Source organism: Crocuta crocuta, unplaced genomic scaffold, assembly GCF_008692635.1.
Source record: "Crocuta crocuta isolate KB4526 unplaced genomic scaffold, BGI_CrCroc_1.0 scaffold131, whole genome shotgun sequence".
Taxonomy (NCBI): Eukaryota; Metazoa; Chordata; class Mammalia; order Carnivora; family Hyaenidae; genus Crocuta; species Crocuta crocuta.
In genome coordinates, this window is record NW_027528977.1 from 867795 (window position 1) to 895267 (window position 27473).

The window sequence follows — 27473 nt, forward strand, 5'->3', positions numbered from 1 at the left end:
AGTGCAAAGTGAAGGAATAAAAGTTTATGGTTCATACCATGTTACTGACTTCACCTCATCCTGAGAACTGTCTCCTAAGACAGATTATTGTCCAGTGAAACTCCATTCCTTTCTCATTTCAGCTCCTATCAACCCTCACACTGCAATTACAGGACACTGATTTGTTTTCTGACATTTTATCCCCACTGCCTAGCCCAGTGCCTGGCACATGAGGGCCTCAATAGCTATTTGTTTATTTGTTTATTTTTAATGCTTATTTATTTTGAGAGAGAGTGCATATGTGTGGGCAGGGGGGAGAGAGAATCCCAAGTAGGCTTGGCACTGTCAGTGCAGAGCCGGACATGGGGCTCAATCCCAAGAACAGTGAGATTATGACTTAAGCCAAAATCAAGAGTTGGGCACTTAGCCCACTGAGCCACCCAGGTGCCCCAGCTCAATAGTCATTTAGAGGATTAACTAATGACATCCTCTAGATATGAAGCCAGCAATGAAGTCTTAGAAAATAAGTTAGTTCAATCTCTAGTCAACATTCTCCATTAATTTAAGAACTAAGTGGTAAAGAATTTTTTGTTTATTTTGCTTTCTGCATTATTATTTTAAATAACTTATTTCTATTTATGGTCTCTCTAGCTGCATACATCTTTCTGAACAGTCCCAAGTACTTAGCTTTCTGGAATACAATGTTATGTTGCAAGTTCCTCTAATCTAGCTTTCTTATGCTTACCTGCTTGAGCTTAAAAGTTATCATCTTTTAAGAATTGATGGAAGAAGACACTTCTCTAACTTTTCTTCAACACGTGACTGTAGATAAAGGGATTTTCTTGGTCTGTCATGAGTGGAAAACTTCATCACTTTTACCTCTAGCCAATATCTGACTTGCTATGCAAACTTCCCCCATGATCAACCCTGAATTCAAATACTGGTAACTAATATTAAAATTAAAAATTAAAAATACAGTTACTAATTGCTTTTTAGTTACCAACCACTGTGCTAAACCTTTTTATACATTAATTTATTACTCCTCACAACACGGTTATAAGATAAGTACCCTTTTAGTATACATTTTAGAGTTGAAGAGACAGATATTAGACTGAACTTCTAGGAACAACTCCCAAATCGTTATGTCAAAACTGGGCTGCTAAGTTGCTGCCTTGGCCCCCATAGAAAAGTTGCCTGTCTACCTGAAGCTCTGTTCCTCCAGCTATCAGCTTGAGCATCAAGCTTGCAACATGATTGCTCTGCTCTGCTCTTTCCCTGCATGCCCAGTTCCAAATTCAAGTCTCATATTTGTGCATCTGATTGATAGAGCCAGAACTCAAATCTGGAACCCACACTGTTACAGAGTCTAGGAGATGTACTCTTTACCTTTCTAGCTCTGTAGTACAGGAAGAACTACAAGAAGGACATTGCAATAGATGTAGACCAAACTAATCCTCACTTTGTTTCAGCAGAACCTCACTGTTGGGATTGGTTTACATGGATGTATGCCTACAGCAAGATTACAAATGCATTGTGGAGTATGTCTCACTTTAGTTTCTATCTCTGAATTCACAAAATCCTTGTATTGATTATCTTTAATACACCATCTGAATGAGGTCGATTCCCATGATTCTTTAAGCCCCTTTTCTCTTGTTCTCTTAAAAGTTTTAGTGATTTCCAGCATGGATAGTTCATTTCATAGCTCTTTAATTTTTGTAGAATCACAGATTTGCTAGTTTCTCAGTCACCTAGAAAAGTATAGCTTTCCATATATCTGCTTCTTAACTGATAAAAAGACTGCGTGGCCGAGCTCAGTAACCAGCCAAGACTTTCTGTAAGAGAAAACTCATGTCTCCATTACTGTTTTGTTTTGTTTTCTTATCAGTAGCGTATAAAAGCTGTATCTCTGCACTGTCCCCTAGAAATACATTGTGAGCCATTATGTATAACTTAAAATTTTCTAGTAGCTACATAAACAAAACTAAAAAGAAATAGCTAAAATTATTTTAATAATATATTTTATTTAACCCACGATTTCTGATAGATTATCATTTTAACAAGTAGCAAATATGAAGAAATATTAATGAAATATTTTACATATCTTGATACTAAGTCTTCCAAATTTAGCATGTATTTTACACTAACAACATATTACTAGCCGTATTTCAAGTGATCATATACGCGGCTAGAGGCTCCCTATTGGATAGTGTGCTATAGCTAAAGAGAACTGCTTTACTTTTTTACTTGGCTTGGAATGTGACAGTGTAGTGTCTTTAGGAACTTATTGTTTTGTATCACTGTAACTCAGAGGTCCATGGAAGGGAAATTAATCTGTTAAATCACTTGTGGTTTAATTAATCTGTTAACTCACCTGTAATGTGGACATTTAGCAGGATGCTGGTGGCGCTACATTCGTTCTATTCTTACCCAGGTATTTTTAGCCTCTTTAGCTGTGGATGGCCCAAACATAGCTGAAGATAATTTTGTGACTGCTTTGGTTTAGCCTAGACATTTTGGTACCAACCACCCTGGGAACCTTATTTCTTTCACAGATATCCTTAATTGGATTGGATTCTTGATGCAAACTATAACACGGAAAGTGCTTCTTTCTAATTACTCTTGTATAGTGAAATGGTAAACTTTTAGATCCTTTAGATGCATTGGACCTGGATTTGCTCTTTTTTTCCTAGTCAAAATAGTAATTCACAATATTTTGCTCCTTCATGGAACAGAAAGTCAGTATTCTCTAGAACTAGACATTTACTACTTATCGCATTTCTCAACTGTGCTGCCTGAACTTGTAATAGCTCCTGTCACTCATGTCCTATGCCAAGTACAACAAGCTTGTCACTGAAGCCAGTAGAATCGATTCTACCCCAAATTCAGAGTGTTTTCTTGCTCTCACTTCTCGTTGTCATTATGGAAAGCTCTCAGTGCAAGGTCAGTGGCTTTTGGGTTTTTGGGAAAATTAATATTTGAATTCCTTTTCATATGAAGTAATGTAGTCATTCCCGTTGCAGAACTCCTATTTCTAATGAACAAGTCATTATGCCTTTGGGATACATCTCCTTTAGAAGGAATATCAAAAACTCACTATCTTATGACTGAGCTCTCAATTTGCCAAGGTTCAACCTATGGTTCTGTGTCAGTGAACTGACTTCACTTCTTTAGGAGAAAATTAAAAGGAACCTAATGTATTTCTCTGAAGGTCACCATCTTTCCTCCTCTCTCTACCTTTTCTACATTATTTACTAGACTTTCTTGCTATGCCATTGGGTTCTCTAAGTAAATCTCTACCTCTCAGTCCACCACTTCTATGTTACATAGGAACTGGTGTCTCCAATTCCTTTACTCTCAGGTAACCTCCAGACAGCTAGATTTTACAGCTTCCAGCAGACTTCATTTTCTTTGTCTTGAGAATGAAGTTTTAAAAGCTCATTCTTTTCACTCTTTTTTTTTTAAAGGGGATGAAAACATCAAATGAATCAGTTCCTTGTGACTCTCTCCCTCTGGTCCAACACTTTAACCTGTAGATGACTAGGTAGTTATTTCTGGGTCATGTTAGTGATCATATAGTAGGGTTTATGTTTCAGGTAATTTGGAGTCTTCTTATTCTTTACTGTCAGGGGTAGGTATTCACTTCTCTTTTTCATCATGGTTTTTCTTTATGATCTCACTTATCTTTTTTATATCTCTGCTTCAGTACAAAGTAAGCATTTTACCGTATGACAAAAGAATGTGCTGAATATCCTTTGCCTATGACACAGTTGACCTGTGATTTTAGGACTTGAGCATTGAGTTATTATTTAGAAAAACAAAAAAAAAATGGTTTTGAGAAAACTGGCACTTTTAGAGGTACAACTTGAGGCCTTGGAAGAGAACAAAGCTACCTAATGAAGGTGTTTAATGTGTTAAAAGAGCCATTAACATTGGCAGTAATCAACTGAGCCAAATAGGTGCAGAGTAAGGAAAAGATTACTTAGCACACAACACTTTGTTATCCTGAAGCCCTCCTATGGCAGAGTATTTATCAGAGGTAAAAGTTCCAGGACAGGTAGGGAATTAGCACCCAATTCTACTTTCATTGAATATTCACCCTAACAAGAGGTATAGGGATTAGGTGATGTCAAGAATATGTCCTGCACATTTAGCACATTTCATTTTTAAGCTATTATAATTTGTTGAAAATAATGATGCAAAATTTTTGTCATCACAGTTTGGGTAATGGTGCTTTAACAGCTAGTTAGTTGGTTTAGGATGCCACCCCACCTAGCAAAATATTTGAGACTTCAACGCTAGAGCAATGTTTACTTTTAATTAAGAGTTTATTATAATTCATTCTGTCATGGCCCCTTCCCAGTTCATCCCAGTTATGGTATGAAGGCCAAGCCCCCCAGTGATATGTTATTACCTCATCTCCATTCTGGGCTCAATGTATTTGCCAATCTGATGCAACCTCCCTGGCTCCTTGTGCTGGCAAAGCTCTTGCTCCATGGTCAGCACACTTGCATCTATAAACCTCATTTGTTTCCCTTGTTACAGCAGAAATCCATCTCTTCCCAAGTGGGCTTCTTCTCACTGTCTGGGTCTCAGCATCATTTTTATTATCCCTACCTATAGGCTAGTTATGTTCCTCCTTGCACTCATCATATTGTGTACTTATTTCATTAATTGACTTATCTTATTCCTAGTTGACTGCAAGACTTTCTGCGAGAAGTTCAGACCCTTAATGAGGACAGAGACCTTGTGTACCAGGCACCTGTTTTCTAGGGCCTGACACATGTTGAGAATGGATGAGTGAATGAATGATTACAGAGTTCAAGTTTTGAATACAATTTAAAAACAAATTTTACTTTTTGACTAAGTATATGGATGCTGTGGTCACCAGTTTTACCTGATAAATTGAGTATTTGTCAATGGGATGATGGCCTATAGCTGCTAAATAAATAAATTCCATATAGGTTTGTCATGTGGCCATATTTATTTTATTTGGTTTCTGAAGCATTTGGACTTTGCAGCAGGACACGATGAGGCAGTGATCTTATGTGACATAGCATGTTTGTTTATTGTCAGAAAGTTGGAAATTTTACCTCTCTGGGAATGCATGGACTAGCACCTATAACTGCTTTAGCTGAACTGATGCGTACACAATTCTAAGCTGTTTCAAGCCAGATATAAGCAGTTCCTGGTGTAAAAACATGACAGTTATAAGCCCAAAAATGAATGCCATATGAGGAAATAGGAACCTCCTATTTAAAAAAATTTTTGTTAACATTTATTCATTTTTGAGAGACAGAGAGAGACAGCGTGAGTGGGGGAGGGACAGACAGAATCTGAAGCAGGATCCAGGCCCTGAGCTGTCAGCACTGCGTGTGACACCAGGCTTGAACTCAAGCACCGTGAAATCATGAACTGAGCTGAAGTCTGACACTTAACTAACTGAGCCACCCAGGCACCCCAGAAACTTCCTATTTTTAATAATACTTTTCTTTTCAGGACTGTAGTAGAAGGGGTGCCTCCATTATTGCTACTATATTTTGTTCAATTAAAACCCTGTTGTGGAATTTAAAATGTCTGTATTACTTCGGGGCTTAGGAATTCCCAAGTAAAATTTTTAAAAAAGATGATAAACACATGTACATATACATATGCGCAAATTCCTTTCAAAAGATCAGGAAGGTGTTCTCGTGAAAACAAAACAAAACATCATCATCTGCATATTTTTATGGAAGTCCAATAATTAACTAATTCACAGTAAATATAATAATGCTGAGCCAACTAACACTATATATAATTCCATTGGTCCAATTAGTATCAGATTTCACGTGTAATTAACACTCCAGAGGAAGGTGAGAGAAGCTAGAGTGAAAAGTCAATATGAAAGTAGAGCAAAACTATTAGATCACATTACCTTATGTTGTTAAAAAGAATAGAGAAAAGATTCCCAAAAACAAAATTCAATTTATTTTACAGCATAGAAAAATACAGCATGGATTATTTAAAGATAAAGTCATAATTACAGTGACTACAGTTGAACAGATTCACTGAGCAAAAACATTTTATTTTTATCTACAAGTTGAGAAACCAATGAAGCATAAAGGACAAATATGTATAATCAGTTGGAAAGTTGTCTGAGAGGGGGATTTTAGCAAAATAAAGGATTTGATGCGGTTCAGTGGCATTCACCCAAGAGAGTTCCTGTTTCAAACTTACATTCACAACATAACACTTCATTGCTTTGCTGCTAAATCAACACAGTAGTGGAGCTCTATAGAAGGTCAAGCTTGAATCCAGTACCTTTTAAATAATGTCCAACAAAAGGGGTCTCATTTTATATTTGTAATTTTAATTACATATTACTATACTTTCCTCATAATCTTAAATTACATTGTAATTTATTGTGTAATGTGGTAACCTTTTTAAAGTGTGGGGTAATTGATTACACTATTCTTTTATGAGCTTAGGAAAACAATAATTTCTCAAGAACTGTTACTTAAGTAAACTGGTTTGGAAATCTATTTTAGGGCCGAGTCTGCATAGTATAAAAATAAAGATGAGGAAACTAAATATTTGAAAACTCAAATGACTTTTTACAGGAAATACAGGTAGCTGGTGACAGAGCCAGAGCTAGTGTCACAGGCTACGGTTTACAAGTAGCCAGTGGTGGCTGCCTTGGCTGTGAGTAATAAAGTCCTGTCTCAGACACAGGAATCTCATGGGCTTCTGCAAGCATCCACGGAACCATGACAGGCAAACTCACTAAATGGTATGGTTATTTTAATGGGAATTCTTCGGATTCTAGGGCTCCTCTATACCATTAAATTTGTTTAAGTAGGATAAAATCTCAACCAGTGACTTGCCCACTACTCCATTTTTCTGAAAATGAAACCCTTCTTCCCCACCTACTCCATTCCAAACAGATACAGAGTTAGGGTTACAGAGCTCCCAGAATCTGTTTTCATATAATGCAAACCCACCTTCTTCATCATGAGCAATTGGTCTCTTTGAATTCGTTAGAATTGGTATTGAAAGAGAGAAATTATTCTTTCATGGGGAACTGGACCCGAGAACATATGTACTGGAAGCTGTGAGCTAAAATCATGTTCTTCCAAGTAGATGACAAAGCAGAGAATACCATTTTGTACATTATTCATAAGACAACATATGTCTTACTTGCCCAAGACATTCCCTGCTTATATCTGGTGTCTGAATATAATTATTAGTAGTGTCATCTCTCAAAATGTCCTGATTTGGAAGCTAAATTATATGGTCACCCTAATCACTCTTCACTCTGATGGCAAATGATAGAAGCTAGACTTGAACAGCAGCTACCTAGATGTCACTCGGGATTCCACCATCCAAAGTAAGAGATGCAACTTTCAAGAACTTGGAAAGAGTGGAGGGACAGCATTTTCCTCATTGTGGGAGCTAATGCTTCTGAAATGGGAAGTCTCCTGTATCATATCTTTGATCAGCGGGAGCTCCATTTTGACTTTGGTTCTCTTATAAGTGTTTCTGTGTAGGCCCTTGCTGTTATTGGTGATATATGCAGAGTAGCTCACCCTCCCATGTTGACCCTAGATATGATAGCTATATAGGCTGTTCTACCTTATGCTCTGGCTGTTGACTTTATGAATAACTAGGCTAGGCAATCTTCACATGTAGATTCTGATAAGAAGTCATGACTGTCATTGGGATTTTGACCGCAGTTCATGTATTCATTCTCTGTAATGACTAAAGACAACCTACAGGGAGAAAGAAGAATGTAGCTGCACAAAAGCAGTAGAACAGAGACAGATGATACCTCAGGTTTCCTCTTAATGTTTCAGTCCCCATTGAGGCTACCTCTGAGGTGCATTCTTACCTTAATTTCCAAAGATGCCACCATTTCTTAATAATTGTAGCACCTTTATACTTAAGTCCTCTCCAAAACCTTTCTGTAACTAGCAACCCTTAAAGTCCTAATGCAACTTAGAATCTAAATTCATAATTAGAAGATTTAAGATTTAATTTTCATCTGTGATCAGGTCAGTAGCTGGAATTCATTTATTTATGCTTTTCCATATGAATATTGAATGCTTACTGTATGCTGGACAGTGTGCTAGTTTCAGGGGATGCAGCAAGGTAGATATATTCCTCCCTTCCTGAAGCCTTCAAACCAGCAATTACAAACATGAATTCCTCCCCACTCTGCTTCAAAATATTGGTCAGATAATCTATGGGCATAATTCAGAAACTTGTTTATGCATCCTGGGTATTCATAGCCAGTGAAGAGTCACTGAAATGAAAATCTCTGCTCAAGAATCGGTCCAATTCTAAAAAGACAGGTTTGGAAACATATGTGGGATAGTTTTGAACCAAAAATATACATGCATAAATATTGTATATGTAAGCTGTGAGGAATTGTTAGTATAGAGTGGTTACTTTTTAAAAAAATATGCTTTATAGGTTCATTAGCTTTTATATCCCATTATGGACATGTCTTTGAAATGGTTTTACATGGTCGTTGCATGGGTTGGAATGGAAAGCAGAATTGTACTGTCAGCCAAAACTCTGGAGAAAGTATTTTTTCTCAAAAGTCAGGGTGGATATGGAGAAATTGTTTCAAGTCCAGCAGGAAGATTGAGAGGGATTGGGAGGCCAGGGATCATTGAGATCATTTTCTCAGGCTATGTGGGTGAGGCAAATCAGGAAATAGACTGATTGCCTGTAGTTCCCTCCCAATTCATTGTGTTCTTTGATATTTCTTAATTTATCTTCACTAAATGTAATTCCCAAGTTCAGAACAGTCCAGGGGGTTTCCTTTATAGTGTGCACATTAAGTCAACAGATGAGGCAGAGCAAGAATTGGAGCAAGACCAGCACTACTTAGGCCCATCAGGGACCGCCTGGGAACAATTTCGGCTTAGTTTAGGGATTCTAGAAATACTGATGGAAAATCTCCCAAGTTTATCATGGAGTTGGGCTAGCAGAGTTTAGACAACTATAGGCCTGTCTTTGGGCTCTAAATAGGCAATACTATGCCATATATGACCCACAAAACCTGAAACTATATTTGGCTCTATTAAGTCCACTTAAGATGGAAACTCTGGGGGTGCCTGGGTGGCTCAGTAGGTTGAGCATCCAACTTTGGCTCAGGTCATGATCTCACGGTTTGTGGGTTCAAGCCCCACGTTGAGCTCTGTGCTGACAGCTAGCTCAGAGCCTGGAGCCTGTTTCAGATTCTGTATCTCCCTCTCTCTCTGACCCTCCCCTGCTCATGCTGTCTCTATCTCTCTCTCTCAAAAATAAATAAAACATTAAAAAAATTAAAAAAAAAGATGGAAACCCTGGTGAAATGTTCCTTCATCCTCTCTACCTGCAGGTAGTGAGATGGAGACAAGATGTATTCCTTCAGGAAGAGTCCATGGAGATGTGACTATTAGCTGACAGTCCTTGCTAATGATATTGCTAACTCCTATTGAGAGTTCACTGGGGCTACTCACTGTTCCAGTACTTTTTGAACACTATTCATATAATTCTCATAAACACGTTTATAGTTGAGAAAACTAAAGCACGGAGAGTTAAAGTTTACGTGTATCAAGTTATAGCCAGGAAGTGACAGAACTAAAATTTGAACTTGGGCCCTCTGGATGCAGAGGACAGGTTTAATCATTTTTCTACCTCTCCTCATGGAAGTAGGCCACTTCTTGGTCCACAGTAGGTGCTCAATGAATGTTTATTGACTAATTGACCACTGGACTTATGGCGAGCTCTCCTTGATTTGCCAAAAGGTGGGCTAATTGTAAAATGTGTGGCCAGATAGTGCATATGTAGAAGACTACACTTTCCCCTCCATATTGTATCTATTAAAGATGGAAACCTTGTGGATCTTGAGAAATGTTCTTAATCTTAGAGCTAAAAAGTTCTTTTTGAGTCACAAATCCCTTGAAAATCATATTAAAGCTTAAATTGTCTCCACATAAAAATGCTCACACAATTTTTTTTCTTGGCATAATGTATGGTACTGTTTAGATCTCTAGAATAGCAGAAATAGCAATAGTTGTTTTTAAGGAGTAACTTTGAACGTTGATACCTTTCACTTTCAAATGAGTTATATGACTGCTTAATTCAGGGAAAATTGTATTCACATTTTATTGAGGTAGTTGCTTTTGTTTTTCTCCTTCAGGGGAAAGCTCTGTGCCAGTGTTACAGTTGGCTGTGGTCACTAGCTGGCTGCCTGGTAACGGCACAGTTTGTGCATTCCATGGCGGAGCTCCAAAGAGGCCGAGTGCTCCGCTGGGGAGCGGATGTATGAGCTCCAGGTTTCTGACATGAACATTACTGATGATGCCCCTGCTGAAAGACCTCATTATTGTCATGGCAAATACTGGGAGAACAAAGAGACCATTGTCAGAACAGAGGGCTATCTGTTATTGTTAATTGAATATTTTTTTGATTATGGTATTAAATTGGTTAGAGTATTACGGCATGTCTTTTGGGGGGCATGGGTTCATTTGTGCAGCTTCTCTTAATTCGGGAACTAAGCAGCACATGCTCACGCAGTCACAAGCGTCCTTTATCTGAGTTGTGGTGAACGACAGCTGCAAGTTGTTGCTATCTATTTGAAGAGTTCACAGTGTTTTGGCGGCAGGNGAGGCAGGGGGTTGGGGGGGGTGGGCAGAGGTGAGAAGTCTGTGAAAAATGGCATGAATTTTGATATCTTTTTCACATTTAAGATTCTGGCTGTAGGATGAGTGGAAACAGCACTGGATGGAGGGTTGAAGACCTGGATTCAGTTCCTGGTCTTTCATTAACAACCTTTGTGATCTTGAATGGGCAACTCCCTCCCTGAGCTTTTGCCATCAGGCGGAGTTGAGCTGTAAGGTCTCTGTGAGCTCTCAAACACTATTATTTTTTGAAAAGGCAAGACCTTAAGTTCTTTTTTTTTTTAATGTTTTATTTATTTCTAGGAGACAGAGAGAGAGACAGCGTGAGCTGGGGAGGGTCAGAGAGAGAGGGAGTCCCAGACTGAAACAGGCTCCAGGCTCTGAGCTGGCAGTCAGCACAGAGCCCGACGCGGGGCTCGAACCCACGAACCGTGAGATCATGACCTAAGCAAAAGTCGGACGCTTAACCAACTAAGCCACCGAGGCGCCCCAAGACCTTAAGTTCTTATTATTGTTTTAAGTTGTTCCAGAGCACCTGAATCTGACATTTGAACTCCCTGAAATTTGTTATCTTTGTTCCATTAGTAAGGGCATGGGACTTCCAAGTGCATCGCAGCATCATAGATACACACTGGGATTGTTCCACTAAGAAACAAAGTCACTGCTTAGAATTCACTTTTGAATTTCTCTGAATGTTACTTCCAGGATTCAGAGCAGGACATTCTTGATTTATTTTGTGTTTTCACCTTGCAGTGCGACAGATATTCAGGTAATAATTCAGGTAATTACACGATGCATGCCTTGAGTTTGCTCCCCTAAATTCAGCCTAGTTCTTTCCTTATTTTTATAACAATAATTGTTATTATTTTCTTTCATCTGGGAAGTTCTGGGAGGCATTTGGGCCACTTGATTGTAGGATGACCTGACAGAGGGGACCTTGTTTAGCTGAATTATTTATTCACCATTTAAGCCACTTCATTTCCATGATCTTAATTTTTCTGAATATCAGCTTCCCATATCATGGCCTATAGGCATTCTAGGAAGCCTACCGTCAAAGAACAGAATGAAACATTTAGCAAAGAATACAAAAAAGAAAATAAATTAACTTTTATTGTATTTATGCTTTCAAAAGACAGGGGTATAGAGCACACTATTTTTTGATGCTAACATGAGCAGCCTGAGGGGCAGAAACATGAGGTATTAATGATGTTGATAGAAGTTCTATTTTCTGAATGTCACAATTAGATTTTGAACCTTCATTTCAAAAACAAGGTGATAGTCTTATCACAAAGTTTTCTTGTTTTGGAGGAACATTCAGTTGAATGCTGTATAATGAAAAATGTTTTTGTTTCTTCCCACAAGAGGCTGGTGTTGGTTTTGTGGGTCCTTTCTCTTAAGATTAGGGTTTCATTCACATTCTGGTCTCCTCTAGAGGTCGATTCATGAAGTCTTGAATTGCCTGATGCAAAGGAAGCCACTTTTTGATAGATGCTTTCAGAGCTGTAATCCAGCTGTAAAAATAACAGTACAGGACAGGTCACTTAAAAAAATTGGACTGTGGGAAGGTGAAATGTTAAAAAATCTTTGAAATTTATTTCCTAATCATTTCTCTTGGTTATTTAGTTTGAAGTCAATATAGTAAACCCCGATCCTTAGGTTTGGATTGAACAAAAGGTAAAACACCAAATGCAGAGTATACAGTGTTAGCAAAGAAGTAAAACTATGTTGATGTAAATACTAGGATCAGAAGAAGGTACAATGGTTGTAGATAGTGATTAATGGAGCTATAGGTCTTTTACAATTATAGTATTTTACTGTTTCTATGGAAATTTCAAGTTCAGTTGATCAAATGTATAGTAATCAAATATTACCATGAGGGCAAAATATTCCTTTGTTACAGTCTGTTAACCACAGCAAACTCTCCAGGTTAGCTCCCCTCTCTTTTCCATTCCATTCTTTTCATTTTATTGGATGATGGTGTATAAAATGTAATACAGAAATATTCTAAGGTTAATTAATAGGTGTCATGTTTTTAAAAGAAAGGTTGGGTCAGATAAACTTGGGTAGTGGGAGTTGAGAGATAACTATGATTCTTTCCAGCAGGGTATGTCAGGAACCTTAATAATCTAATGTGCTTTGTGATTCTCAGAGAGGGAAATGTGATTTGTATTATTTCCCAAAAACTATTTTAGGGGAATAGGGCATCTTGTGGAGCCAGAATTCCATGAACCACACTTTGTGAAACTCTACTCTTATGCTTTGAAATATTTCTCTAGAGACTCACTATTGCTTCCTATTGATAATATTGACTCATGGATTTGGCAGTGAAATCTTAGAGAAGCCAGTGGATTTTATCAGATAAGAGTTAATTTTATTTTACTGACCCTTTTTCTAATATGCCAGCTGGAGTCTTACCTTCAAGGGAACCATCTTAGTTTGGCACCCAGATTATATAGAATAAGACCAAGGAAAAAGATCTTGGCAAAATAACTAGCAATTCTATATTCCCTAACCTCCCACTCTAACCTATCCTTAGGAACGAGTGGTGCAGACAAGGTTTACATAATGGGAAAAGGCCTAGGGAGACTCCTCCCTTCCCTAAAGGTTACTGGCTAGAAATCCCGAAATTCTACTTTCAGAGTTTATTTCTTTGAGTTAAAGCAATGTATCTGGTTCTTGTAAATACCCCTGGAAATTTTACCATGTCCTCTGCTTTAATAAATGACTGTGAATTTCTTTATTAGATCTTTTTAACCCAGACAGTTGGGAGAAAGCATCTGGATGAGGTGAGGGATGGTCGCCATCAAGCAGTTGATGGTAGGGATGGGAGATGGAGGGCATAGGATGTCTTGAGTACTGAAATTAGATTGAGGAAGATCCTTTAGGTACCACAAGAATCCTTCTTCTGCCTCCCAGTTTTGTCTCTTTTGACTCTAGTGCTCTTTTTCCCCTCAAATCATCATGAACCCATGCCAAGGTAGATGCTGAACATATTGAATTAGATAGGTAAGTTCTATATCCTTCACTGGCTTAAAACAAATCCAAACAACTGACCAAATTCGGATGGACATATCAATAAGGGTTATATTAAAGGAGGCGAGACAGCAAATCTGAATTAATAACATAATATTTATGGATAACTGGGTAAAATTAGTAGATTTTTTTTTATGTTAAAGTCTGAGCCCATTGCCTTGGGAAGAATTGTGGACTCCGTTTGCACTTAAAAAAGTAGTTCTGGAAGAATCATCTTCTATGCATTGCAAGAAAAGACAATCCTGAGAAATATGAGCTATGGAGACTATGCAAAGAAAGAGAGAGAGTTAACCAAAGACAGGAATTGAAGTTGGAAAGTAAGGGTAAGGATTTTGCCAAGAAGATTCTTCTCAGGGCAGATGAAGAAGAAATATGTAGACCTTGACTTACCGTTGGTTTTCTGTCTTATTTTCTGCACAGAAATAGAAAGTCTTGAACTCTTCAGATGGAGGTTTGAGTTCAATTACCGACTGCTTAAAGCTTAGGATCTGCTCGTTCACCTTATATCCTTGCAGATATAGGCCACCTACAGGGGGTGAAAGGAAGAAAATGAGAACAGGGAAAGAGTAAGATGGGAAAAAAGGAATCTGAAAGAGCATCAAGAAAACTTTGTATCTAGGGCGCCTGGGTGGCTTAGTCGGTTAAGTGTCTGACTTTCGCTCAGGTCATGATCTCGCGGTTTGTGGGTTCGAGCCCCGCGTCGGGCTCTGTGCTGGCTGCCAGCTCGGAGCCTGGATTCTGTTTCAGTCTGTGACTCCCTCTCTCTCTGACCCTCCCCTGCTCACGCTGTCTCTCTCTCTCTCTCCTAGAAATAAATAAAAATATTAAAAAAAAAAAAAAAGAAAACTTTGTATCTGAAGGAATCTCTAATTCTAGGTGTCTAATTTTATAGATGAAGACACTGAGACTCAGAAGAGTATGTAATTTAAGGTCCTCCACTAATGATTAATGGCAGCACTGGTAATAAAGGTGGATTTCCCAGTTTTCATTTTTATGGTCTTTTCACTACATGTTCAGCATTTAGCTTTGGGTTACTGTGGGCCTAACCCAACTACTTTACCTGGAGGACACATTTTGAAATAAATTTTTTGGTATCAAAGAGAGACACCTGGAATATCACATTAGAGGAAAATTAAATACTACTTGCTTAGGCAGAACCATTAAAACATGTTTCCTGAATAATAATGGAGATTGCCAGCAGTTTCTAAAACCAATGTAGATTCTCGCCTTCTTTGTGCATATGCAAAGCACATTTAAAATATGAACCCACAGGGTGATATGAGGAAGCCAACTTGAATTAAAATGAGAATAAATGACTGGTTTTGGAAGATAAATTTTTTTCCCCATGGTCCTTTGAATCCATGTTAGTGGTTATATATTTCTTGGCCTGAATTTTGTTTCCATTATCTGGTGATAGAGAGAGGATATTGGTCTTGGGAAGAGGCTAAACACTCAAAACCTTTGTGTGTTTTATAGTGTCTTGATGCTCTGAGGCAACCTCAATCTCATGCAGATAATCTAGGTAATGTCATTAATATCAGTGATTCGATGTTTAAACCTGTTTCTCACTATTCCTAACTCTCGTTCTAATCTCCCACTTCCCCACAGGAGACAGTTCAGTGCATGTACTAACAAAATATCAAAATATGACTTGGATGTTTGCTCTACCTGGTGATTATTCTTTGCCAAAAAGGGACTATGAAGGGAAATTTTCATTCTTTTGACTATGGCTGACATTTGTTTTCCCTTTGGTTATATTTGGTACCAACGTACACTGTCCAGACATCATACATTTTTTCTTTTCAAACTGAAAGAGTGGCTTTTGGACTTTAAAATTTGTCTATTTTATAGAGAGAGTTTAGATGCAATACTAAAATTATTTTTTTAATTTAAAATGTGAGTTTCAAAGCTAACTTCTAGAAATGCATTCATTTCAGCAGTGGTTAGATTTTTTTTTTTTCCGCTTTAGTAGGCCCCAGTAAAATGGTATTTACAAAAATCGGAGAGTGACTTCTGTCTTTGTGTTAATCTACACTACACACCATAAAACTCACACACTGGAAGTGTGCAATCAATGATTTTTAGTTTATTTATGGGATGGTGTGACCATCACCATAATCTAGTTTTAGAACATTTTCATCACCTCAAAAAGAAACCCCATATGCATTAGCACTCATTCTACATTTGCCGCCCCATCCTAACACTAGGTGACTGTAACCTCTTTCCCTATGGATTTGCTTTTCCTGGGACACTTAATATAAGTGGAATCCTACAATATGCCATCTTTTGTGACTGGCTTCTTTTATTTAGTATGATGTTTTCAAGGCTCATCCATGTTGTATCATATAGCAGTACTTCATTCCTTTTTACTGACACATTGGTCAGTATATTCCATTGTATGGATATACCACATTTTATTTATCTATTCATTAGCTTATGGACATTTGAGTTTTCTTCATTTGTATAGCTATTATAAATGATGTTATGAATACTTGTGTACAAATTTTTGCATAGATATTTTTTGAGGGTATATCCTAGAAGTGGAATAAGCAATGTGCTAGATGTCTCAGGACTTTAGGCTACCTAAAGACATATCCAAGGATTATTTTGCTGTCTTAATTGTCTGCTCCTAACAATAGCACAAAGCATTTATATTACTGCGCTGGTTTCTGACGTCTTCTTACTGGTGAGATTCCCTTTCTCATATGTCTGGGCAGAGATGAATACCCTGTTCCGTCCCTACCCTTTGGAGAACAGACAGAAAGTTTTGTCCAAAAAGATGTCTGCTACAAACAGGAAAGTTTCTGACCCCTTTTCTCTCCAGTTACAAGGTAGAAATGATTGGCAGTAAAGACGTCTGATTATAACCCTATTACCTCATTTGAGGTGACCTCATCATCTGTTCAGTCTCTATCTTTTATTAAGTAGCAGAAATAAATAGGAAGTTGGCACAACATTTGGACAGAAATTTCTCACAAGAACTATGCAAGCATTAAGTGTTCCAGTGGTTGCAATAATGTAAAATATATCTGAGAAGTGCACATAGACCTTGATGTGATTTATTCAAGAACAATAGCTAAGTTACAATTTGTTACTTTCAGCTTTTGCTGGAGAGAGATAAAAAGGGAAAAAAATCAAGTATATTGTGAATGACAAGGAGCCTGAAGGCCTATGAAGAGGCATGTGACTAAAGGGCTTTTGGAAATACTTGAACAGTGGCTTTTTAATATTAGCTGGCATAGGCGAGGCAGTGATGCATACATATTGTTAAAGTATGAGAACTTTCCTTGACAGTAAGCATGGACTTCAGGGAGCTGACCGGTGCTATTTCTACAATTCTTACTATACACATCAGAGGCATGTTTATCTAGCTGAAATTAAACTGTGAGATTCGCATCTACTGTGGGTTTTGCAGGAAATTGGGCCCATGTTGCTTCTCACGTTGCATACTTTCCCTTTCACTGTTATTGTTTCCCTGCCTTCTCTTTGCTGTCCCCCAGGGTTGTCTCAGTCCCTCAGGTGACTGTGACAGTAAATAAGTCAGGTCCCAAATACTACACATGCCTTTAGAAGAAATATCATGTGAGGTCTCCGGGATCTCTCATAAAGAAGATAAACTTATGAAATAAAATCAATATAAGATAAAATGAAAATAAAGCAGTAAAGCAGCAGATAAAATGAAAATAAAGTAGCTCCGATGCTGTGGTCAGGGGACCATGTCTCTATGAAGTAGTGACTACAGAAAACTGAGTCTTAATAACAAAGCAATTTATATCATAGGTGGATGACAAAGATAATTGAAAGAACCTAAGATTCAGAACATAAAACTGACCATGAATGCAGAGACAATGTTTTTCTACATGAATATTTTTTTAACTATTTTGCCTATGATCCAAGGATGTGATAAATACAGAGCTCTATGAGTTTTCATATAGTTACACCAAAAGTTTTATGGAGCATTGTGATGTACCATATTTTCTATTCAATTAAATTCTATTCTGTTGTGCTTTTTAAAAAATGTTTGTTTTTGAGAGAGAGAATGATAAAATGTGAGCAGGGGAGGGGCAGAGAGAGAGGGAGATGCAAAATCCAAAGCGAGCTCGAGGCTCTGAGCTGTCAGCACAGAGCCCGACATGAGGCTTGAACCCATGAACTGTGAGCCGAAGTCGGACGCTTAACTGACTGAGCCACCCAGGCGCCCCTATTCTGTTGTACTTTTAAATACTTGCCACAGCCTACTACATTGACTGCATGGCTCAGTAAGCGGGTAAAAACCTGTAGTTTGATGCGTAATGCTATAAATAGTAACCAGGGCTTGCTTCACAGGGCTGGAGAACAAGGAACAAAGCAAGGGTAGGCTATGCAAGAGCCAAGCAGAGCTTGGACAATACAAGTAAAAGAGGAATTATAGACCAGACCAGCACAAAGTTCATTCACTTAGCATCACCTGGAAGAACTGATATAAGTATTAGGACTCTGTATAATCTCTATGCATATAATGATTCACATTCCACACATATAAAAATAATTACATTCAACTGAGTATTCTATTTTATTTTTAACTGATTGATTGATTTTAGTGCCTGTGGTGTTCATGGCCCAGCATGGGCTTAGCCATACTCAGTAAATTTCTTCACTATCTTTACAGCTCCTAGTTGTTATAAGTAGTTGGACGGCATGGACCATGGCTATGGCAGCTAATGTGCTGATTTCCAGAGACTAGATGCCCAGTACTGAGTTACTTTAAGAAGACTAATTTCTGGCAGGGAGTGCTATGTATAGCATTATGGCTAAGAGCTTGGGCATAAGGATTTGGATAGCATTTGCTCATATTTTATCCCCTAACAGCTGGGTGACCACATCAGCGTGTTAGTTAACTTCTGTAAGCCTTAGTTTCTGACTTATAATGGGGAAATAACAGCAGATGTTTCACAAATACCAGTTTTAAATAATGAACATCAGTACTTATTTAAGTCTTGGACACATGGGAAGCACTCACTGAGACATACTAACTTTTTGCCGCTAATACACCTGAGCAGAATGATCCAGACCTCTCAAAACAATGTGGCTCCTCAGGGCAGTGATTCTTAGGGGACAGTAGAGAGAAGCATTCCTATTTTAGGGATTTTACACAGGAGATTTGGATATGCCTCTATCTCAGCTTGAGTCTCATTGTGCCAGATCACTGGCTATAGGCCTCAGGTCATGATGCAAGTTAAGATGTACGAGACTGAGAGGGGCTCTTAGAAAAAGAATGTAAACTTCAATCCAAAATTCCAATCTTGGGAAGGGTGAAGCACCCCAGAAGAGCTCCTACACGGCCACTTTAATGCTCATGAAGGCTGATTAACCTTGGGAGAGCTTCCATCTGGACCCAGCAGCTGTCAGGGTGAGAGTGGGGAGGAAGTGGCAGTATGGTGCATTTTCTGGCGCAAAGTGCATGTTCAGGCAAATGGTATTTTTTATTCAAGAAAGAGTAGAGTCATGTAAAACCCTAAATCACAGTCCTCTATTTTAGAACATGGCCTAGATATAGCATTTTCTTTTGGAATTTCAGTAAGAAAAATGTTCTTTAAATCCATATTTGAGATAATTTAAGCTAGAAATGGAGGGCCTGTGGACATAGAAGTATTTAAGATGAATGGCTGGTTAAGAATGAATGGGTTTGGATTAAATATTTTTATTAGCCACAAAATGATGTTTTCAAGAGAGAAATTAAAAATAGATAGAACTTCTTAGGGCTAGAAAGAGTGTGATGTTGCACAAAGACTAGGCATCTGGTGGTCTGAGTTCTGGTTTTGGCTTTGAATTGGCTTTCCAATCTTCTAAGTCTTCTCTCCTATTAAATGAGAGCATGACAAACTACTCACACTTCATGGGAGTAATGGCTGGTTGGGGTCATTTAATCACTGATTCATTGATTCATTCATTCATTAAAAATACGTAATATAGAGTCATCTTTGGAGCATAGTCCCCTAGAAGAGATAAGATGGCTATCTAGAGGTAACATACAAGATAGAGAGTGATAAGTGTTGCAAGATGGGTAAGTGTGGAAGTCAGAGAGGGGAGACGCTTTGTCTAAGACCATCTGGGATGGCTTTGTAGGAGAGATGGCTGGTGAGCTAAGAAGCATTTGAAGGACAGGTAGAATGTGAACAACTTGTGTTGAGGAGTCGGTAAGTATAGGCTGGTCCAGGGGAAGGAACCAGAACAAGCAAAGACATGGTGCCATAAAAAGTTTCAAGATGTGTGGTGGGTTATGGAAATAGAACGTGACCATGTTTGATTAGAGTACAAGGTGCTTTAACACAAGGACTGAACAAGAAAACCAGAGAGAAGGGTTTTGAGACTACGTTTAAGACTCTAGAGTGCTCTGAAGTTAAAAAAAAAAAAAGAACCATGAAAGTTTCTGGAAAGATGTGTGAAATGATTAGAGCTGAATATAAAGAGGATGTCCATTTTTGTCTTTTTTTTTTTCTTTTTGTTGGTGTAACTTAGGCTACCTGGGTTCAAATTCATTCTTCGCCATTTACTACCTAGGGGACCATGAGCAAATGATTTAACCTTGTTAAGCATCAGTTTGCAAGCTAGTAGGTGGGATAATAACCTATTTTATAAGAGTGTTGTTGAAGTTAAAGAAAATGGTAAGTAAAAACACTTAACAGAGTGACCAGTACAAAATGTGGACTTACTAAATGGTAACTCTTCTTTTGCTGTTATTATTTTTAGGCCACTTATTGGTAGCCATTTTCCAGTTTTTCAACTAGGACTTTTCTAACCAGGGCCTTGTCTGACCTTTCAGAATAAGGGAAGCCACACAGTGGCTGTCATTATTGTTTTAAACTTGGAGTCATTAGCAGTCTCTGGGCCCCAAGGGTTTTGAAGCACTTTGTTAATATTTCAGTTTAGAGTAATCTAAGCATCAATCCTAAACATTCCCCTTCTATCTATGAAAACACTCTCTTTAAAATGAGCTTCAATGGGGCGCCTGGGTGGCTCAGTTGGTTAAGTGTCCGACTTTGGCGTAGGTCATGATCTCACAGTTCGTGGGTTTGAGCCCCGCGTCAGGCTCTGTGCTGACTGCCTGCTTGGAGCCTGAAGCCCGTTTTGGATTCTGTGTCTCCCTCTCTCTCTGACCCTCCCCTGCTCGTGCTGTCTCTTTCTCTTTCTCTCTCTTTCTCAGAAATAAATAAAACATTTTAAAAAATAATAATAAAAAAATAAAAAAAATAAAATGAGCTTCATTGATTTGGTAATAAAGTGATTCAGACTTTTGTGGTTATAATTTATAATAAAAATGCCAGTCCATGACTACTTCAGAGGTTTGTTTTATTTACCTTCTTTCTCATCCTGGTATCAGGTGCTTAAAACTATGGACTTTGAGGGTGTCTTGGTGGCTTAGTCAGTTAAGCCTCCAACTCTTGGTTTTGGCTCAGGTCATGATTTGACAGTTTGTGAGTTCGAGACCTACAGTGGGCTCTGTGTTGACAGCACAGATCCTGCTTGAGGTTCTCTCTTTCCCTCTCTCTGTCTCTGCCCTTCCCCCACTCTTGCTTTCTCTCTCAAAATAAATAAATAAACTTAAAAAAGAAAAACAACTATGGCTTTGGAGTTAAATAGCAACAGCCTGTTCTGTAAGTGCTTAGAGAATGCTGGCTATCTCGTAACAGTTGAAAATATTTTGGGTCATGTTTTAATAGTCTCAAATGGAAAGGTGAATAAATGAAAGAGAATCATTGTATCATTCATCCTGAGTGATAAGAAATGTACCACAGTGTGATGTTTGCCTCGTACTTCTTTTATATTTTCCAGGAAGGCTGAAATGGTCACCAGATACTTCTTTCCTATTTGGCATGGCTGTCTAGCTTAATTAAATGTAAGCATTAATGCTAACAAAAATTAAATGACTAGGATTCCAGGATGTTTACTACTGTTAACTATTTAAGGATTATTCATTTGGAGAAAAAATCCAAGTGCAAATAAAATACCAATAATCTCTTTTGTCAAAAACTACAAAATTCTAGGGGTACCTGGCTTGGTCACTAAGGGGAGTGTGTCACTTTTGATCTCAGGGTCATGAGTTCAATCCCCACACTGGGTGCAGAGATACTTAAAATCTTTAAATAAATTATAAGAAGGCACAATAATCTTTCTTGTCAAAATCAGACACAACTATTTTATTATTAGATTATTAAAGGGGCGCCTGGGTGGCTCAGTCAGTTAAGTGCCTGACTCTTGGTTTCACCTCAGGTCATGATCTCGCAGTTTGTGAGTTCAAGCCCCACATCGGGCTCTGCACTGACAGTGTGGAACCTGCTTGGGATTCTCTCTTTCCCTCTCTCTGTGTCTCCCCTGCTTGCTCTCTCAGTCTCTCTCAAAATAAATATTAAACCTAAAATATTTTTTTAAAATAAATTATTAAATTATATTGTTTATATACCCATTTTTCATATATAGCTTTTAATACATATAGTTTAGTAAATATGTAAATGTATACATTTTATAGGGTGAGAGCTTTTTATTGAAAGAGATTTACATGTAGAGGTTAAGTCACCCTGATAACAATTACCTTGTGTGATCTTCACAACAGTCCTGAGAAATAGACAGCCATTTCCATTTTACAGATGAGGAAAGTAAGTTTTAGGAAGTGAAGTAACTTGCCCAGGGAAAATTGACAGCTAATATTCTTTTTGTTATTCATTTGTCCAACATTAGGAATATTCTGAGAAAAGGGAATTCCTACCAGAAAGTTATTGGCATTGATTCTGAATGTCATCAGTAACCGAAAGAATGAAGGAGTTTATTTTTTGCTTTTCTAGTCAATAAGAGCATGGGTTTACATCTACAGGATCTGGAGTTAGCTTGGCTGTGTTTGGATCTCAGCTCCGTTGCTTACTATGTGTGATCTTGTCAAGTTAGGTAGACTTTCCAGCTAGTTTTCTTCTTTCTAAAAGGAAGGTAATAATAGTATCTCTTCATTGGAGGATAAAGGAACTAACTTAGATAAGGCACACAGAACATGGCTTGGTAAAAGGTCCATAAAGCTGGGATGTCACTCCTATTGCTATTGTAATTACTATTATTTCAAGTGAAAGTTGAGTGCATACCTGAGGCCTGGGTGGAGCGAATGCTAGCATAGAAGTACAAGCAGCCATCTTTCAGAATGCAGTAGTGCTGGACCCACATATCTGTGTTTCTGTCCAGCTGGTGCAGAAGGCCCAGGCACTCTGGGTTCTTGATAGCCAGGGGTGGGAGGCTACTGTTGTGCAGGGTAACGTCTTCCCAGACATGGTTCTGCAGGTGGAGCACAAAGGGATCATCTGAGCGTTCATCCTGTGCCAGGGGTCGTTGACTCCTGGGAGCCAATGACATCAGCACTAACTAAGGCTGTTGGACTTAGGAAGAGGCACTGCTGTAAGTGACTCTATTGCTAAGGCAATCTAATACTTGAGCAACCAGCCAGAAAACCTGAATTCATGTCCCTTCTCATTGGGTTCTGTTCTAGTATGACAAAATCAGAAGAGTATCAGTGGTATATAGAAAGGAAATGGAACGGGCACCTCAGCAAAGACTATGTCTAACGGCCCTGTCTATGAACGCTGGTCCTGATGTGCTATTTCACTGACATTGGGATTATCCTCAGCCCTGTTCCTGGCGTGTCTCCTGTGTTTAATTGCAGCCCTTGGTTCATGCTTCACTTTAGAACTCCCATTTGTGCAAAGGACCAAGTGAAGCGCCCCAGGCCAGATCTGGCCTTAAGCTCACATGGTCAGTGATATGCCAGGTCATGATAAATCCAGATCATCTACCCTGGAGGGCAGCCCTTGGTCCACAGGCCTGAGAGGCAGACTTTCCTTATAACTTGACCTGAGGCAGTGGATGCAATTCCTCATCTCTTTATCATAATGCCCTGCCAGGTGCTGGCCAGTTTCTCTTCCATATTTAGTTTCCGTCTTGCTCTTTAGTTTTAAAAGAGCAGTGCAGAAGATTTCAGAATGTGGAGCTGGCTGTATTCTTTGCTGTGAAGTGGGAGCCTGTGGGGAGCTTGGGTGTTCCTTTTTCATTCTGCTACAGACACTCTGAGTGCATTAGCGGAATAGATTCCTCTTACAAATATCAGCCTCGTTAGGATGATGCATTGAAGAGATGGATGAATGTATTGAGCTTTGTGTTCCAGGCAGAATGAAACACAAGTCCTGCTGTTTGTCATATGATGATGCCAGTGATTGTTCAGAAAGGACAGTTATAAGATATAGGGCAGTACATTTAAGCTCAAACAATTCAAATTTTCCTGAATATACAAGCCAAAACATGTAGAGAAGATAATGGATAGTAAATACCTTTTCCTTGTATGACATTTGATGGGGAAATGAGTATATTTAAAGAAACTGTATAACCTTATTAGAAACCTTATACATACAGTATAAAAAGGAATCAAGTGGGCACTAAAACAGTACCCACCCCCGCCACCAGTGAGGGGATAGAACTAGCTCAGAAAGTGGGTTATCAAATGTCTAGGGGCTAAAGAGATGACTCACCTGTTGATGTTAGGAAGTTAAAGATCAAGCCCCAAATTAAAAAGTATATTGCTTCAAGACTGGGAGTTTGAACAGGTAGGAACAGTGAAAGTTGGGCCAACATGTACCCAAAACAAGGGTATGAACATAAAGCACTGCATTTCTGAACATACGACATGCATTTTCTAATATGCTGCTCAGCCAACAGCACTCTCCCAGGCCATCCCTGAGATCCTGTGCTTGGGGAATGAAAGAAAACAGAAGCAGTGGTTTAACCTCCTGGACTGCTCTGTGTGAAATGGAAATCCCACCCCAATTTGTGACTACCTAGCGAGTTCACTAAGAGAAATGCCACAAAACCCCTGAAAATAAAAAGAACAGCAGGAATGCAAGTTCCTCATAGAATCTGAATAGGAATCCCTGTTAACTTAAAATGCTCTTTCCCAGCTTTTAGAACAGATCTGAGAAGTCCCAGGGTGAACTGCATGACATTTGACTTGATCCTTCCTCCTCTGAGGAGAAGAACAGGATGAAGGCAGAGATGAATATCAAGGATACCTTACCTGGCGGACAGGATGGGCTGCTCTGTCCATTGCCTCCAGCCACCTGAAAGATAGTAAAGTGAGAGGAACTCTCCTCTGGGGACTGGATAAGTATCATTTGGAGGGGCTTGCTCTTCTCCCTGGAAACCCATCTTCCAGACAGAATAGTCCTGAGACTCAAACATATTTCACTGCCGGAAGATGACAGTTGAAAGGCAACACATTCTTACAAAATTGGTATGACTGGATGGCAAAATCCCATCTCCATGAGGCATATTTAAAATAAATTATTATCCTTCTCCTTTACTACAGTTTAATTAGTGACTAAGATAAAATTCATTCACTCTTCACTTTACCAAGGCATGAATTAATTACCACCAGCAGGGCTAGTAACAATTTGGTGTTAGTAACTATAAGGCCCTGGCTATTACCACATGGAATGACTGGCAGTCACTGTCCTTAGCTCCCTCCCCAAAAGCTCCCTGGACAGAGTGGCCACATTCAGTGCACATTAGTGCTCCTGCTTGAGGACCGAATTTTCTTAGTCTTGTCTCCTTAGCCAGCTACCCCGTTTGCCAATCTTTTTAATTTTCTTTTGAACCCTGTAACTTTCAGTCAAACTATACTGCTTGCTCTTCTCCTCAAAATTTGATTTCTTCCCTCTGCCTTCTTCTGTTTCATCTCTTCTTCTACATGCTTGTCTGATCCAGAGCCACACCCTTCATAAACACACCCCTCATCCCCACCTCCGGGAGATCCTCACTCCCCTACCCTCATTTCCTTTGCCACTTTGTCTTCTTCTATAGCCCGTCTCAATCTCTATTTGTCATTACAAATATTCAACCAAATGCCCTATTGTCTTGGTTCTGAGCTCTGTTGTGGCAAGAATTGACGCTTCATCATACTAATAGTCTGTGGAAAACTTAAAACACTGTTTTGGGCACCTAACCAACAAATATTTTGTCCATGAATTAAAATACAATCAATCAAGTTACCATCATATTTCCTTCTTTGTCTTTTAAAGCAACATGCATTTGAATAAATATCGTTCTGCAAACAGGAACAGTATATTGTTTGTCTAAGGGGTTTCAGACCTAGGCTTCTCTTTAAGATTGGAACTGAGTTCAATCAATTCATCTTAAAGAGACATGCCATTGACACTCTACACTGTTGACGTCTTACCTTTTTGTCAGTCTCCCTTACTTCTACTCCATCTTACCTTCACCCTAAATTAGCAGCACTTACATTGCAGTTTTAAGTTAACTCACTGGATTGACCAATGATTTCCATTCCCTTAGGGTGATACACTGAAATAATGATCATAAGCCACTAAATGCTTAGAATTTGTAGGCTACCGTCTTAGAAAGCCTGCATACCTCTACCCCTCCAGTTGGGTTGTATGCTTAAAAATGTCATCTGGATTCATTCCCCACAAAGCTACATTATTATTATTTATTTTACTCATCTCCCGGTAGTGTGCTAAATTGCAACCCTATGACATTATTTTTATAACTGGGACTATCTGTCTGATGGGCTTAAAATATATAAACCTGGTAACTTTCGGCAACTAGATGTGACCGTGACAGTATTAAGCTTTTTTAGAAAATGTGGGGATCTAAAGTAAATGAGTTAGGAGAAGATGTTTTGGGTTTTTAGCAGTTCTGGTAGAAAAAAACCGGGGGAATAATGAAGAACCAAACTTCTCATACCTAAGAAAAAGACAGTTGATTGACTCATGCTATAAATTTGCTGTTCACTTCTCTACTTCCAATCCCCCAAATCAATAAGACTGCTATTGAAGAAGCATTCCTCCACCCAAAGTGAGACTGGTAGGATCAAAGACTAATGAATTACCTTTTCATTTCTTGGTTTGAGGTGGCACAGAAGCAAAACGTTCTATTTCCAGACTGAGGCACACAGTTAAACACAAATGGTTTTCCCAAACTGCTATCAATGTCAACTTCTGCACCTTCTAATTTTATTACTTCTAGAGGTGCACATTTCCCTTCATCCTGTAATTGATAAGAAGAGGTTCAGCATGGGTACTGCAGATAAGAGAGAACATGAGCAAGGAAAGGAGGACTGAAGTTATTTTTTGGAATTGACAGTATGCTCTGAAATGAGAATATAACCTAAATGAGTTTTGGTTGATTCTATTCTCCATGATATATTCCATGGAACTCCAAATCTCCAGCTATGATATTTTTTCCACATCCCTTTCCAATACCCTCTATTAAAATGCATTTTATTTATGCTAACTTGGGAAAGTATAGTTAATTATTAATGCCCATTTTTCTTATGAGAAAAAAACATTAAAAGAAATTCACATTGGGATGCCTGGGTGGCTCAGTCAGTTAAGCATTCAACTTTGGCTTAGGTTATGATCTCTTGGTTCACGAGTTTGAGCCCCGCCGTGGGCTCTGTGCTGACATCTCAGAGGCTGGAGTCTGCTTTGGATTCTGTATCTCTCTCTCTGTCTGCCTCTCCACTCATACTCTGTTTCTTTCTCTCAAAAATAAATAAAACATTAAGAAAATTAAGAAATTTATATTACAGGGGCATCTGGGTGGCTCAGTTGGTTAAGTTTCTGACTTTGGCTCAGGTCATGATCTTGCAATTTGTGAGTCTGAGCTTTGCATTGGGCTCTGCACTGACAGTGTGGAGCTTACTTGGGATTCTCTCTCTCCTGCTCTGTCTCCACTCATGTGCACACATGCACACATTTGTGTGCTCTCTCACAAAATAAAGCTTTT

The 27473-nt window shown here is 38.7% G+C and overlaps 1 protein-coding gene across 1 annotated transcript; it reads right to left on the reverse strand.

Moving 5' to 3' along the window:
• Positions 1–11755: 11755 nt before the first annotated feature.
• On the reverse strand, positions 11756–26623 carry LOC144225912 (interactor protein for cytohesin exchange factors 1-like). Its single transcript, XM_077757157.1, has 5 exons — positions 26575–26623; positions 24742–24784; positions 22769–22955; positions 14052–14187; positions 11756–12139 (listed from the first exon to the last, which is right to left on the reverse strand). The coding sequence occupies exons 1-5, from the start codon at positions 26580–26582 to the stop codon at positions 12040–12042; spliced, it is 474 nt and encodes a 157-aa protein (XP_077613283.1). The 5' UTR covers positions 26583–26623; the 3' UTR covers positions 11756–12039.
• Between the last annotated feature and the right edge of the window lie 850 nt (positions 26624–27473).

What these genes read in the sequence shown, in the direction of transcription:
- LOC144225912 (XM_077757157.1), bottom strand. An exon ending in TCGCTCCACCCAGGCCTCAG is followed by an intron (nt 14,188 to 22,768) that starts GTATGCACTCAA and finishes CACCCCCTGTAG; the next exon opens with GTGGCCTATATCTGCAAGGA. An exon ending in AATAAGACAGAAAACCAACG is followed by an intron (nt 12,140 to 14,051) that starts GTAAGTCAAGGT and finishes TTATTTTTACAG; the next exon opens with CTGGATTACAGCTCTGAAAG.